The sequence below is a fragment of the Polistes fuscatus genome, unplaced genomic scaffold (assembly GCF_010416935.1).
Source record: "Polistes fuscatus isolate 324 unplaced genomic scaffold, CU_Pfus_HIC Scaffold4, whole genome shotgun sequence".
In the NCBI taxonomy this organism is placed as follows: domain Eukaryota; kingdom Metazoa; phylum Arthropoda; class Insecta; order Hymenoptera; family Vespidae; genus Polistes; species Polistes fuscatus.
The window spans coordinates 12,874,434-12,889,686 of record NW_025113118.1 but is presented as its reverse complement, the minus strand read 5'-3'; the positions used below and the strand labels follow the sequence as shown (position 1 = coordinate 12,889,686).

At 29.4% G+C, this 15,253-nt stretch overlaps 4 protein-coding genes across 7 annotated transcripts; 2 read left to right on the top strand and 2 right to left on the bottom strand.

Annotated features, from left to right (window-relative positions):
- Positions 1–234: 234 nt before the first annotated feature.
- On the bottom strand, positions 235–3,634 carry LOC122520757 (zinc finger protein 260-like). The gene is made up of 3 exons (XM_043641006.1): positions 3,117–3,634; positions 2,368–2,712; positions 235–2,281 (listed from the first exon to the last, which is right to left on the bottom strand). The coding sequence occupies exons 2-3, from the start codon at positions 2,671–2,673 to the stop codon at positions 278–280; spliced, it is 2,310 nt and encodes a 769-aa protein (XP_043496941.1). The 5' UTR covers positions 2,674–2,712; positions 3,117–3,634; the 3' UTR covers positions 235–277.
- Positions 3,635–5,056: 1,422 nt separating this feature from the next.
- LOC122520863 lies at positions 5,057–5,767 on the bottom strand. Its single transcript, XM_043641180.1, has 2 exons — positions 5,651–5,767; positions 5,057–5,577 (listed from the first exon to the last, which is right to left on the bottom strand). Exons 1-2 carry the CDS (start codon positions 5,765–5,767, stop codon positions 5,125–5,127), a joined length of 570 nt encoding a protein of 189 aa, XP_043497115.1. The 3' UTR covers positions 5,057–5,124.
- Positions 5,768–6,494: 727 nt separating this feature from the next.
- LOC122520862 (60S ribosomal protein L23) lies at positions 6,495–7,761 on the top strand. Its single transcript, XM_043641179.1, has 4 exons — positions 6,495–6,599; positions 6,833–6,916; positions 7,245–7,373; positions 7,513–7,761. Exons 1-4 carry the CDS (start codon positions 6,587–6,589, stop codon positions 7,707–7,709), a joined length of 423 nt encoding a protein of 140 aa, XP_043497114.1. The 5' UTR covers positions 6,495–6,586; the 3' UTR covers positions 7,710–7,761.
- Positions 7,762–7,840: 79 nt separating this feature from the next.
- LOC122520861 (zinc transporter foi) lies at positions 7,841–14,611 on the top strand. Of its 4 annotated transcripts, none has more exons than XM_043641174.1 (13): positions 7,841–8,629; positions 8,959–9,174; positions 10,442–11,098; positions 11,840–11,898; positions 12,018–12,258; positions 12,362–12,531; positions 12,627–12,827; positions 12,933–13,062; positions 13,153–13,422; positions 13,516–13,692; positions 13,779–13,966; positions 14,050–14,228; positions 14,289–14,611. In XM_043641174.1, exons 3-12 carry the CDS (start codon positions 10,465–10,467, stop codon positions 14,194–14,196), a joined length of 2,217 nt encoding a protein of 738 aa, XP_043497109.1. In that variant the 5' UTR covers positions 7,841–8,629; positions 8,959–9,174; positions 10,442–10,464; the 3' UTR covers positions 14,197–14,228; positions 14,289–14,611. The 4 variants fall into 4 exon arrangements, with proteins under 4 accessions (XP_043497109.1, XP_043497113.1, XP_043497111.1 ...); XM_043641176.1 differs by lacking the exon at positions 7,841–8,629 and adding an exon at positions 8,636–8,806; XM_043641178.1 differs by lacking the exon at positions 8,959–9,174.
- Positions 14,612–15,253: the final 642 nt, after the last annotated feature.

Here is a 15,253-nt window from a genome sequence, read left to right as displayed (position 1 = left end):
GTAATCTAACATATTAGATAATGTACTTTCTATAACAGAACATTTTAGTCATGTATTTTTGATATATGATGCAAATATTTAAACAGATATTTAAATAATAAAAAAGAGCTGCCTAAATATTTACACTCAAGAATATCCTCGATAATACATCATTCATAATATTTGTTCATCAAAAGAATATTAGTATTATTCCCATTGCAGCACAAAAGCCACAAATTTACTCTCGCATAAATATTTCAAGTAAAATAGGTGTGTTTCATATAACTGATTTGACTCTTCAATATAACTGCCCTATCACAGTAAGCGATCTCACCGTAGACTGCACATTATTTACATGAATATGATGCGCAACAGCATGATGATGTTCATCTGCAACCATTTCACCATATTGGACACGACAACGTTTCTGATGTGCGAATAAACTACCACTGTGACTATATGCAGCGCCGCAAGTCTTACAAACATAAGGTTTTTCACCAGAATGAGTATAAGTATGTTCTTTCAGAGTACTAAGCCGCTTAAAAGCTTTGCCGCACGTTTTACAGAGATAATTTGCTTCACCCGTATGTCGTGTCAAATGTCTCCTAAACGCAGAACTCACAGCAAATGCTGCACTACAAACATGACATACATAAGGTTTGTCCCCCGTATGAATACGAATATGATTTGCTAAACTGGTAGTTGTTGTAAATCCACTGTTACATGTTTTGCAAACATGTGGTTTCACTCCTGAATGAGTTCTCATATGGTATGTAAGTGACGAATTACTCGGATATACCTTACTACAAATATGACATAAATATTCTCGTGGCACTTTTTCCTTGGGTTTATGTGTCCTTTGATGAAGAACAAGACGAGCTTGACTAGCACAGACTTTTTTACAAATTTCACAAGTTACTGGTTCAGCTTTAGGCTTGTGCATGGACACGTGACGCCTAAGACCTTTCTTAGTAGCCATGATTTTGTCGCAGTGTTGGCACTTGTATTCACCAGATCCATCTTCTTCGCTATCTTCTTTTTTAATAGTTTCATTTTCTGGTAAAGTATTTGTTGTATCATTTGGAAAAGCATCATCGTCCGAGTCGAATAATTTGTTATCATCTACTAAATTATCTAATAATCCATGCCCATGCTTTTCGGCGTGTTTTTTTAACGTGTCCGGTCTGAAGAACCACTTTTTACATACTGTGCAAGAATATTTTTTATCCCCATGTATGAGAGCGTGTCTTTTTAAATTTTTCAACGAAGCACAATACTGATCGCAGATTTCGCATTTATATAATCCAGGAGCATTTTCAAATTCGTCTGGTTCGTTTACTGTAACACTTTCATCTTCAGTATCATCCTCGCATTTTAGTTCTCTTTTCGTAGTTTCGTCGTCTTTTCGTTCATCTGTATTTATCTGATTAATCATATCATTCACTTTTTCCGTATGAGACTTTAAATGGCGTATAAGGCTTTGAGATTTAGAAAAACACGCATGGCACAATTGGCAAGCGTGAGGTTTAGACGCGTGTATCTTTTTATGCTTTTCCATATTTTCCTGTTTATAAAATAGTTTCAAACAAATACTACATTTGTGCTTCTTTTCATGAACAAGAGAATGCTTTTTCAAACCTTTTTGCGTCGCGTAACGTTTCAAACAAATTTTACATTTGAATTTTAATTCTTCCGAGTCTTGACTGTCACTACTTGGATCATAATAATTATCATCACCTTCGTCTTCGCTGTAAGATTTGTTTGACATTGATTTTGTTTTCCTACTTGACGTACGTTTCTGTGGAGGTGCTTCCTTTTCTGTCCCCGTATCATCAGACCTACGTTCAGTTGGAAATTGTTGTTCTTCTATTATTTCTTCTTCTTCTTCTTCTTCTTCTTCTGGTTTAGAATTTTTCTCTGATTCTTTAGTAATACTATGCTCCTCCATCTGAGGCTTGTCATCAACATCCATTATTCCATAGATATCACACGTATCTATTTGTGAAGCAGATTCAATCGCTGAACTTTGATTGATATTGCTTTCTACGGAACATTCTTCTTTACCAATCACTTTAGAATCTTCGAAGCTGATAGAACTCATGAAAATTTTATCGTCTTGCATATCAATTTCAGTAGGGGCAAGACTAGGTGTATTTGTAGTATAAGTATTATTAGAGTTATTAAAATCTTGAGAATTAGATACTATTTGCATTTCTTGTTTAACAAAAGAATTGTCTTGCGTATTTGTTATTTGTTTCTGTATTTCAATGCATGGAGAGAGATCTGTTTGCGTACACGAATCCTGCAAATATTAGAAATATTTTTGATCAGTAATAAATCTTAAATATTAATTATATATAAATAACATTGTATATTTTTTTGATTTACCATAACATTGCATTTTCCAGGATTATTATAATACAATCGTATTCTAGCGTTGGAATGTTGGCATAGTTGTCTAAACTCATGAGCAATATTTACTTTATAAATGCAATTTTCACAGATCAAAGACGGCAATCCATCTTGCTCATCAATATCGATTGAACCACATTCTTGAATTTTTTGTGGAAGTGCTGCATAATGATTTACCTCTTGATTAGCGCAGAAAATAGATATTAAATTGTTAGTTTCGTTTAGACATATTCTACACATTCTGTCCATATTAAGAGATAAATTGAAACAACTCGAATTCATCGTCTTGCAGATCTCGACTCTTCAGTAATCCAAAATTGTCTGTAAATATATCATAAAACATGCTGATACTTTATTCCGACAATATCAAAAATATATTTTTTATACAAACAAAGCTTCTCAACAATGTGCACGCTAAATACAATTAAGTTTAGATCAAATCATATTTGAAATTGCAAACCAACTAAGCAAATCAATAAGATCAGTATATTACAATAAACTTGAAATTTTTTTTTTTTTAATATACATATAATACGTACAATTAGCATCATTTGTCATAATAAAATAATTTAATAATAAAAATTCAATTGTGGAAGATTTTAAAGTTATGAACGAATATAAACACAGAATAAATAATATTAGCCAATATTTCAACTTAAAAAGAAAAAAGGATTTTTTGAAATATAGTTGTAAGAACAAATGTGCAAAAAAGGAAGGTTCTCAACCTTTGGATCTTTAGTGCGACGTTTGAACATGCCACGGTGTTGAGTCCAATGCCTTTGGCAGTGATGCCCAGACGAAAGTAAAAGTAACACCTTGAAAACTTCAACTATACTTTTTGATTATATGACGTGTTTTTTTTTCTTTCCTTTTTTTCATTCGCGAATCTATTAGATTTCAATGCGCAAATATGAGTTGATTTTCAAGGCGTATCGAAACACGAGATGCCTTTCTCCATTGTAAAAAAATCTTTCCTATTTTCTTACGTTCTACTCGTTACTAAAACTTCGACAGTTATTTACTCTTCGTCTAATAGCTCCTATTCTACATATATCCCGCGAAACATTCGACCAATTAAGTTGAGAACAATCTGAAAGTAAAGGGCTTGCGAATAAAATTTAGCTTATCGGATATGAAACGGAATGAATGAAACTTCACTCATTTATCAATGCGTACAACTTAATCGATGCAAATTCTCTAAGAATACGCGAATGGCGTTTGAAAGTTTTTTAATCGATCTTTTTTTATTTTAAAAAAAAAAGAACATAAATTATCTATTCTATTTTTTTAAATTATGCAAATTACCAGCAGATGATAATTTTTTATCAAGTACTAAACTCATAAGAATAATAAAGTATTGTTTAAGTGCACCTTATATAATTGAAAGCTATATACACTTCAAGATAACTCTTTAGACGTTCTTAAAATAACTAAAATTGTTTTAGTGGTTGGTACGATTTATCTCGAATCGAAATTTAAGAATTTAAATTACCTTCCTTGGATCTAAATTTTTTTCGTGATTAGAAAAGAAAGTATGCAATGTTATATCAATAAATATCAATCTTGAAATAGGAATTTTCAAAAATTATTGATTTACTTCTACATTTTAAAATTGTCCGGAACTATAGAGGGTTATTAGATCATTTTATACGTGATGGATAATAACCGCCATTTTCTATCGATATTGTTCAAATGCATCAAACACACACGAAACGTATTGTAAATGACATACAAACATAAATTATTTATTGTATTATTAGTAAGTTTTTAAATAATTTTTATTTATTTATTTTCAATCATAAACAAAAATTCCAAATGAAAAACTAGGATGTACAACGTTAGTCAAATATTTTTTTTTTCTTTAGTAACTGTCACGAACGATGGAACAGTCATCGATAATGTTGGTACATACCATGAACATTAGATATATCATTTAATTAATTTGTCATTAGTAGTAAATCTACTCACACAAAGAAACAATTAAAGATATAATAAATGATTCATGTAATTTTTTATATTTAAAATGAAATGATTTTTCCAACTTATTATTTCATTTTTTTGTCAAACACTGAACAATCAAATATTTGTGTATTTGCATATTATGCATTCATTATAAAATTGACTAGTTTCCTTTAAATATTACATAAATATAAATTTCAAAGAAATTTATGTGTCAAAGAATTAAGAAAATTATAAAATATCTTTATTTTACATACATGAGTCATTCATTGCACAAATTGATTAACTTCATAAAACAAAAAGTGAAGAAATGCGATGAAATAATGTGCATTGGTTTTTAAAATTCCTTTTATAATATAAATTCAAATAAATTTTGTAGAAAAGAAAGCGCTTGCTAGTGCATTACTGCAACGATTTCCATTAGAGTATGGTGTTAATCAAAATGACCTCTGAAATAAATTATTTATTATTCAGTGGCTAAAAAAAAAAAAATATTGTCGTTTAATGGTGTTAACCTTTTATGTTTGGGAAAATTTGTACAAATATAAAAAGTTATGATTATACCAAGTGCTTTTACACTTAAATTTAAGATTTTTTAAAAAGTGAAATTAATCGATTTGTGCAGTGAACGGCTCAGATAATACATATATTATAAAATTCATAATTATTTATTAAGTACCTTTTACCTTCTTACAATAAAGTTATATTGTTCAATATTTTTTTCTTATGCATTAGTTTAACATTTCAAATTAAATAAATTGTACAAAATAAAACTTAAACCTTTGGTTTACATATACCAAAAGTGGTTCTACGACTGCCTGGAGGACAACCTCCTCGGTCAGGAACATTTATTATAATAAAAGGTGCAATATCGGTCGATATACATTCCAGTTTAAAATTAGTAGCATTAACACCTATGACAGCAGGCGCGCAAGGACCACCAATTGTTCTAAGAGGATAACATACATTATTGTATTTAACTAAACCATCTTCCAAACATGGATTCTTAACGCATTGTGGAACCGCTTCTCCTTCAGGAAGAATGGCATAATGTTGCGGAGGACAAGGTCCTTGTCTATAAGCTTCATAACATGTATCATTTAAAGGAAAGTATAAAAATCTTGGCCTACAATCGCACACCCAGGTAAGCTTGTCTCCATCACTAGGATAAAGGAGCATGTTCTCAGGACATTGACCTGGTATTGACACAGGAATACGCTCTGTTATCTGAACACAAAAAGTAGTACATAATTTTTATCTAGCAATATAACGAATTTTTTGTAGAACACATTTTACATACCATTGGTTTATTTCCACTAACGTGAGTTAATTCCTCATCATTTGGAAATACAACATCCTGACACAAAATAATGGAACTGTATATTAAAAATGCACTGCTAAATAATAACCACTTCATCTTGAATAAAACTTGATTAATCGATCGAATTGTTTAATACAACTGGTCTTTTATAACTGTAAATTCTGATGACCTTCCACAAGTGCAGTCTATTTCATTGACCCGGATATACGAACATAAATTCATAAGTAAGAAATAAACTAGCCTTTATTTTTTTTATTACTTTTTATCCTCAATAAAAGCTTGTTATCTGAGTATTATCAGTTAGAATGATTGCTCAATGCAATCAATTAGTTTTAACGTTTTTAAAAACAAATTTGTTTCCTAACTGCTTTATTTTTAATGCTTTTTTTTAAACCAAAGAATTATTAATTTATATTCGTGTTAAGGAAATAATAAATACAAAGCAAAATGTATATTAAAATAGCGTAATTACAAGTTCATTTTCTTTAGTTATAATTATAGTTGCTAAGATTTTTATTTTGTGAATATCTATTATTTTAAATATAAATCAAATACTAGGAATGCAATAAAATTTAAATTTTTCCGCTAAATTATACTACGTAGATCATATGTTAGATTTTTATTTTATATACTAGTCTAAAAATTGGATTTCCCTAGATTATGTACATGATAAAATTTACATTTATATTTATATTTTCATAATAAGAAATCTAATCATTTTATGATTTATGAAACATTTCATTCGTTGATATCGACATATATTTATAATATAATAAAAATGAAATATTTCGTATATATTATATTCAATTTTTCTAGCTTTTTTAGTTAAACATACTTCCGGAGTAAAGTTGGTACAACTGCACCAGTCTTAGTTCGCCGTGAAAATCATTTACAGGTCTTTTTGATCAAGCCAAGATGTCGAAAAGAGGTAGGTTTCATTATTAGAAAAATGAAAATCCAGTAAAATCAATTATAAAAATATACATCTGTTAAAACAAAATTGAAGAATGAGTATTAATTGAATGGAGATATTCAGTGATGTAAAAAGTTATCGCGTGAATTGTATTTTAGTGAAAGAAAATAGGTCTTGCATGGAAGGAACGAGTGTCGTGTAATTGTTTATTAATGTCCGAATTTAACATGAAATTTTTATTCTTCAAGGTCGTGGTGGTTCTGCGGGAGCTAAATTTAGGATATCACTGGGTTTGCCAGTTGGTGCTGTCATCAACTGTGCCGACAATACCGGTATGTTATAAATAATTCATTTATAAGTTACATACCATAACCTCCTAATTTGGTTGTATGCATCTATCATTTGCAACACATGGTAAATTATTGCTATCATTATTGAGTATATCCAATACAACGTTCCGAATTTTGCATAAGCTAAATTTGTTATTTAAACAAAAATATTGCAATTTTTATGTTTTGTAAAAATTTATTCACAAGGAACAGGTCTTCATTTATCATTTTGTAATATTTACCTCAATGATTGGTGTTAAAAATAAAGTAATTTAAATAAATTGATATAAGAAATTAAAGTGCAGAGTCTTTATTGTAAGTTTGATTGTAGGTGCTAAAAATCTATACGTCATAGCAGTTCAAGGAATCAAGGGTAGATTGAATCGTTTACCAGCAGCTGGATCAGGCGATATGATTGTCGCTACTGTGAAAAAAGGCAAACCTGAACTCAGGAAGAAGGGTAAGCTTTCCAATGAATGACTATTCATTTTAATAAATTTTTCCAACCTTTTCATATAGTTGTACTCAAGAAGCTATTTTGAATTGTAAGGAATGTTTGCGTAGTTAAAAGTTTTTACAACTATTTAATGCAATTACAGTTATGCCTGCTGTAGTGATACGGCAACGGAAACCTTTTAGAAGGAAGGACGGGGTATTTATATACTTCGAAGATAATGCCGGAGTTATTGTTAATAATAAAGGCGAAATGAAAGGATCAGCTATTACGGGACCTGTTGCTAAAGAGTGTGCAGATTTATGGCCAAGAATTGCTTCCAATGCTAGCAGTATCGCGTAAAACATCCTGTATAAATCTTTGATAAAATAAATTTGGACAAGTGTCTTGAAAATCATTTTACTTAATGTCATTTCCGCGCTTGTTTATTAAATATAATTAGATAAAACAATAAATAAATTAAATAAATATTCTTCGAATGTAAAAATATAATTAACAGAAGTTTTATTGACTTTAGAGATAATAAGAAAGTAGTTCAAGAATCTACAAAGAAGAATCTAACAGAAAATGATCGGTTATTGGTCAATACTAAAAATTGTAAATGCGAATAAAGCGATTCTATTGGTTCGTGCAAAATAGCAATCGTCCAGCACGATAACCTTATTTATCTTCCTAATTAGAAATTGTTTTAAATATAAATATAACTGCGAATAGAAGATGACGGATAATCAATGAATATCTTTAAAGTTTTCTTTCCTTGAAATAAATAATATTTAAAACATTGTATCGCGTGCGCAAGGAGTAACCTTTTAACGTGTACGCATTTTTACTTACTCGCGCACACATACAATCAATTCAACATCCTCTAACGCAAATCGAAGACTTCAAGCACATAAATCAAATTGAGAAAATTCGTAGACTTGGTCTCAATTAGATACGAAACATAGAAGAAGATCGAAGAAATAGAAAGTAAAACCAAAAGTTTAGTGAGAGTTAGAGGAAAAAAGAGAAAAAGGAAAGGCGCTAGACAAGAAATGTATTGTGTGATGGGTTCATAGTGGTGGTTGGTGGTGGTGGGGGTGGGGATGTTGGTGGTATGGTGGTGGTGTTTGCCCTAACCGACTGGTTATCCTATATATAAAACTAGTACGCCTCCGGACTCCGTTAGCTTTGCGCGCGTTACGGGAAGGGTGCGTGTCGATCACGATTAACATATGCTATATCGTAGCGGGAATTTTGTCTCCATACTAAGGATAGTTGAGGTAAACTTTAACAATAAGTTAATCAAACGAGAAGACAAATAACAGACATATTTTCTTTGAGCTAATGTCTTACGCAAAGTGATTATATTCGTGCGCGCGACTCCAGTTTAATGAAGAGACTAGTAGTAGTAGTAGTAGTGTAGTAGTAGTGTAGTGTAGTAATAGTAGGGAATTAAAGTGAGTGAAATCCCACGCTTGGCCAAAGCTCCTATATTTTTCACATCTATTTTAAAAACAACCAGCTGTTAGACAGTCGTTTATTTTAACCTAAATTCAATAATTCTTAACGGTTAAGTCTGTGATGCTGCTTTGTTGCTGGTTTGTTGCAGATGTCGATGCCGGTACCGGTATTTTATCGAGCTCTATTCGAACAAGAAGGATAAAAAGAGATGGCAATAGTGCGCTCGCGCGACTCTTCTCCTCTCTTTTCTCTTTATCTTTCCATGCGCCTTTTTTGACAGCTAAAAATACAATTTTTGATGAACTAACCAACCAACCAACCAACCGAGCAAGCAAACGTTCATCCGAACTCAGCGACTATTTCGGTGCGACGATGAAAACGCCTTTTGTCAACCTACGCATTTTTTTCAATTTCTCTTATCTTCATCATTGTTATCCTTTACTTTACTTTCATTACATTACGATCCAATGTACTGTAATCTTTTATTCTCATGCCATACACTTAGAGCCCCTTTGCTCGTCTATCTTCTTATGCTTTTTTCTAATTAACTATATTTATTCAAATACCGTCATTCTTGAATGATCATACCGGTTGAAAAAATATTAAATGCACATTGTTTATACTTTCCCTGAACTTTTAATTACTTGCACTTTTTTACACATTTTCTCTTTTATTTATTTCATGAATTTACACTTTTCAATATATTTTTAATACAAATTTTATTAGGATACAATTTTGTTATTATTAACTAATATTATTTTTATTTCAAATGATCATTTTTATTCATTCTTTTATCATTTTGTGCATTTTATTTATTGTTTCTCTCTCTCTCTCTCTCTTTCTCTTCTTCTTTTTTTATAATAAAAACATTACAAAATTTATCTTTTTTATTCAGAGAAATGTGAAAATGATTGCTTTTTAAGAGACAAATGATTTTTATTAAAGCATGGTTATTGTTCACTTGTTTTAATATAATGGCTCTCTTTCATTATATTTATTTTATAAATTTACTATATAATTTCTCTCTTATGTTTGTTACATAATCTGGCGTGTACACAAATTTTTGTAAATAAAAATTGTTAATTATAGAGATTTGTTTTCGAGCATACCATTTCGGTTTTGTATTACATTTCTCTTACTGTTATTAGATTTGTTCATATTTAATTTGAGATTAATCGTTATTTAAATTTAGATTTGACCAGCAGCAGCACAGCATCATCATTTTTCCTTAATTGTTTTTACCTTGACCTTAAAAATATATTTGTTTATGCTATTTGCTCGATTACTAATTTATAGACTTCTTCAATCAATATCTACGGAGAGTAACAAACAAGGAGAATTTAAATAAAAGTATTTTTTGCAAAATACTAAATAATTTTATATCTTTGTGCGTTATTTGTTTTAGTACATATCTTATTGATCTAGATAGATACTTTACGTTATTTTCTTTTAATAAAATCTTTCAGACAATGCTTGTAAATATAATAGTTATATTATTCGTTAGAATATCTAATTTCACACTTTCTCGGATATATTTCTCTGAAAGTATTTATTGTAAATATTTTCAAAAATTAAATCTGTTTCTTTTTCGTAATATAACTATATTATTACATATTTTTATTCCTTTTCAGAATATCTTTGAAGATACTTCAATATGTCTCATCACTTTGTTACTGTATGCGTAGTATGCGTTTTATGTACTGCACATATTCCATGCTCTGCGCATACCATTTTCCAAATAACAGATGAAACGACATCCCATGACATTGTAAATTATGAAAATATATCTAATTCTACCAGTCAATTGTCGATATCTAAATCAAGATCTAAGCAATTGTTGCAACTTAAGGATTATTTTAAGATAAGACATAATACATCGGATCGAAAAAAAGACAGCATTAAAAAGTCTATTAATACTCAAGAAATTAACGAAAGCAAATATGGAATTACTAAAGCTACGCCAGTAACTGATAAATCTTATACTGAAAACAATGCTTTGGAGATTTTAGAAAGACTCGGACAAATTGAACCAGTTCATCAAAAACAGGGATCCACATATTTTAATAATGATCATAGCAAAGATTCTAGGATTAGAAAAAAAAGGAATATAGATGCGGTTGGGAAGAATCACATGAAAAAAATCTTTGAGGCCTATGGCGATGGTAAAGATATGAAAATGGAGGGTTTCGAAACAATGTTAAGAAAATTAGGTTTATTAACTCTCCTGACTGATACTACGAAATCAGAGGACCATAATGTGGACATCAATCGATCTGAAAATCAATTGGGTGAGTATTGCAAAATAGTTACAATAATTATAAAAGGAAAAAAAATAAGGATAGTTTTTGAGAAAGTAGTTAGTCAGTTGGTTCCAAGATTAAATTGGATATTCATTTTAATTAATAGCCAATCGCTATGACAATAAACCTGTCCATCATAATAATAACATAGTTTGAATGTCCACCTAAATGTAACTGTAATTTGGTGTATATACATTATATATATATATATGTGATCTATATATATTGACGATAACAATGATCTTGATTAAGCTTACAAATGCTTATTTCATGATGACTTGGTTTAATAATTTGAATATATGTCCAATTGACCTAATAAACCACTTATTGATTTCATTGACCTGCCTGTTAGATCTTTGCCGAAATATATTCACTATAAGACATAAATTGAGCTACATAAGTAAAACTATAAAATAGACAAGTAATAATAATTATAATATTTTGAAAATAATATTGGCAGATTAGAGTTATTTAAATGCAGAATAATGTTCGCGTGTGTGTGTGTGTGTGTTACTTGATATATGATACATAAACAAAATTTAATACTTTTTTCTAATGTCAGCAAAATTCTAGTCATAAAATATTATCATACGTTTGTGTAATTTCATATATCATACTATATTTTAAATTTACCAGATCATCTTTTTTTACTGACAATGAGTTGATAAATAACATTTTGTTTTCTAATATACTATTTTATTAATTTATTTTATTTCATATATATTATAGACAGTAAAGCTTTGCGACATAATGGCCTACAAGATAAAAGTGGAATTAATAAAGAACGGGTAAATATATTATGATATTAATCATTTGTTATAGAATATCATTATGATATATTGCATGTAATTGACATCTTCATAAATATTATATTCTATGAAAACAATGTATGATTAAATGATTTCAGTGTTTAAACAGTAAAGAGTTGCTAAATATGGTTGCACAAGGTATCCCATATAATTCAAAAAACAATGACTCGACAATACCGAGCTGGCTTTTTGAACGTGTTTGTCCAGTTCTCCTTTATCAGTTGGCAGAAGAATCAAGTTTAGAAAGAACCGGATGTGTTCTAGTACCAGAAAGTTATAAAACTGTTACAGATGATACTGATTATCATCCAGAAGAATTAAATCGTAACATGTTTCAGGGTACATATACGATGTCTTATTATATTAATCATTTGAGTTCTGATCAAGGAAACATTTTTCATTTTATATGTTGTGATTTTAAATATATTTTTTCATTTTTTAGTGTGGTTGTATTCGACAATTAGCATTTTAATTATTAGTCTTTGTGGTCTGCTCGGTGTAGCAGTAATACCGGTAATGGGGAAAGTTTACTATCATCAATTATTACAATTCTTAGTTGCTCTCGCTGTGGGAACATTATGCGGTGATGCTCTTATACATTTATTACCACACGTAAGTTCTCATTGTTCCTTTGTCTTAAACAAATTAAAATCTAAATTCTTATAGCGATGTAAAAATAAAAAATAATTATTGAAATTATTTATCAGGCGATGATGTCACCAATGGCACATAATCATGAACATGGTCATGATCATGAAAATAATTCTGTATTAAATCACGAAGAACAACATAATCTAAATATGTGGAAAGGTTTTACAGCTATGATTGGTCTAGTGCTGTTTTTTTTCACTGAGAAAGCTTTAACAGTGTTAGCAGAATGGAGAAAACATCGTCAACGTCGCAACAAAGTAAATATAATAACATCAATTAATAATATAACAAAGATTTTTTAGTAGTAGTTGTAAAAAAAGAATTTTTAAAATGACCACATCTAATAGAATGTTTATTTTTAGTTACCATCACGTGTGAGAGTTAAGAGAGAATCCGATGGTCCTAACAGTAATGTTGTTGGGGAAAAACTTTGTAAACATAAATATTCTTCATATCCCTATTGTTATGGAGAAATCACAGCAGAAACACATGGCACGTTTTTTTTTGATAATTTAAATAAAAAATTAAATCACCATTTATATAGATACTTGGAACAATATTTTACAAAAAATTCTTTTACAGATAATCATCATAATCGACAAAACAAGGAAGATAAACCACCTGCCATCGAAGAAGAAAAACCATTAACAGAAAATTGTAATTCTGTATCGAAAATGATGACAAGTGATGCAGAGAAGAAAGCAACCGACGATTGGAGATTGGATGACTCCATTGTAAATAATGCAAAAAAGAATGCGGATGGTGCTGATATACCTTTAAACGAATCTGAAAGTTATACCGTTATTATACGCGAACACGAGACTAAACATCATGGCCATACACACTCGCATGGTAAGATATATTTAGTTGATATCTTCATATCGTAACTATATTTCCATGTACATTTCTTAATTCTATAATAGATCAATATATGTATTATTTAAGGTCATGTACACTCTGCACCAGAATCAATGTCAAGTGTAGCTTGGATGGTGGTAATGGGTGATGGCCTACATAATTTTACAGATGGTATGGCCATAGGTGCAGCTTTTGCAGCTAATATTGCAGGTGGATTTTCTACGGCTATTGCTGTTTTTTGTCATGAATTACCTCACGAGTTAGGTAAATTGAAAGAAAAAAATTAGCAATAGATTGATTATAAAGAAAATATTAAGTAAATAATAATAATATGATTTTTTTATAAACAGGTGATTTTGCTGTATTGTTAAAGGCAGGTATGAGTGCTAAACAAGCAGTCTTTTATAATCTTTTGTCGTCGGTGCTGTGCTTATTTGGTATGATACTTGGCGTTTTATTGGGCAGTACACCAGCAGCAACCAGTTGGATATTTTCTATAGCTGCTGGTATGTTTATATATATAGCTTTGGTTGATATGGTAAGTATGTCAACGATTTTACAATATTATCTTAATAACAAATTTTATCTGTCGCTACAAAATATTAATATTTCTTATTGTAGATTCCGGAATTGTCTTCGAGTCATGCTGCAGAGCGTAGTTCGCACTGGCAATGCTTGTTACAAGCATTAGGATTATCAATTGGTCTTGGTATCATGCTAATTATTGCACTTTACGAACACAATCTTAAAAATATATTTAGTGATTAAATCATATACATTAGAAGTATTTTTGAAAAATGGTAAGTTCCCTAATATTTCTTATGTTTAATAAGTAATTATATATTTTTCCATCTTTGTAGCACATTTACCAATGAAGTTCGTTATTTATAATAATCAAGGAGTCTGTTATATCGATAATTATTAAAGTATAGATAAAATAATACAGAAGATATGAAAATGTCAAAATAGATAATGCAGCAACACTAACAATAAGAGAGAGTAAATGAATAACTAGATAAAAACTTAATTAATTTAAACATATAATGTGACAATATTTGAAGTATACTTACAGAATTTTTAATTACTCAGAGTATACTTCTGATTATTGAAAATGCTGTCTTTGCGGAGAACGTACGATGGAACTTTGTTTTCAGTGATTAGATAAAGAACTTTATAATGATTACTTAGTTTTTTTATTTGTTATTTTGATAATAAATAAAATAATTGTATATAATTGCTGCTATATAAATAATATGATACATTCGCTTATACGTTGAAAAATAATCGTATTTAAATTAATATTAAGTACATAATATTAAATGAAAGTTGCCTTAGTATTCATACTTGCCATTATTACGTGAATAAATTACAAACACACAAGCAAAAATATTAATATTAAAGTAAGGATCCATTTAACATTAAAGGCTTCTTTTAAATTTATCTTTACAAACTTATTAATTACAAAATTCCTTTTTATTCTATTCGGAATCTTTCTTTTTGATACAACAAATTTACTGTTATTAATAAAAAAAAAAATACATTTGTGTGGTGAACATCATCAAAAAAATATTAAATGATATACTTTAAATAGAACATCCATCAAATAAATATCATTTTATGTATTTTTAAAAATTATTATTAGGAAGCTATAGCAGCAATTACATAAAAAATATTTAATTAAGGTGGCTTCCATTATTTTGTAAGTAATCTAATACTTAAATGAGATATTAGTTTAAAAATTTATAAAAATAAGATAGATATTTACAAAAATGGCATATAAATTTATCATAAGTTATGATTCAACTGATGCTTTTCAAATCAATAG

Excerpts from the sequence above, each read along its gene's own strand:
- LOC122520757 (XM_043641006.1), bottom strand. The coding sequence starts at position 2,673 with ATGAATTCGAGTTGTTTCAATTTATCTCTTAATATGGACAGAATGTGT. Across the intron at positions 2,282-2,367 it reads CTGGAAAATGCAATGTTATG|GATTCGTGTACGCAAACAGA; the intron begins GTAAATCAAAAA and ends TAATATTTGCAG.
- LOC122520863 (XM_043641180.1), bottom strand. The coding sequence starts at position 5,767 with ATGAAGTGGTTATTATTTAGCAGTGCATTTTTAATATACAGTTCCATT. Across the intron at positions 5,578-5,650 it reads TTAGTGGAAATAAACCAATG|ATAACAGAGCGTATTCCTGT; the intron begins GTATGTAAAATG and ends TTTTGTGTTCAG.
- LOC122520862 (XM_043641179.1), top strand. Across the intron at positions 6,917-7,244 it reads CAACTGTGCCGACAATACCG|GTGCTAAAAATCTATACGTC; the intron begins GTATGTTATAAA and ends GTTTGATTGTAG. Across the intron at positions 7,374-7,512 it reads ACCTGAACTCAGGAAGAAGG|TTATGCCTGCTGTAGTGATA; the intron begins GTAAGCTTTCCA and ends ATGCAATTACAG.
- LOC122520861 (XM_043641178.1), top strand. The coding sequence starts at position 10,465 with ATGTCTCATCACTTTGTTACTGTATGCGTAGTATGCGTTTTATGTACT. Across the intron at positions 11,099-11,839 it reads TCGATCTGAAAATCAATTGG|ACAGTAAAGCTTTGCGACAT; the intron begins GTGAGTATTGCA and ends TATATATTATAG. Across the intron at positions 13,063-13,152 it reads AATCACAGCAGAAACACATG|ATAATCATCATAATCGACAA; the intron begins GCACGTTTTTTT and ends ATTCTTTTACAG.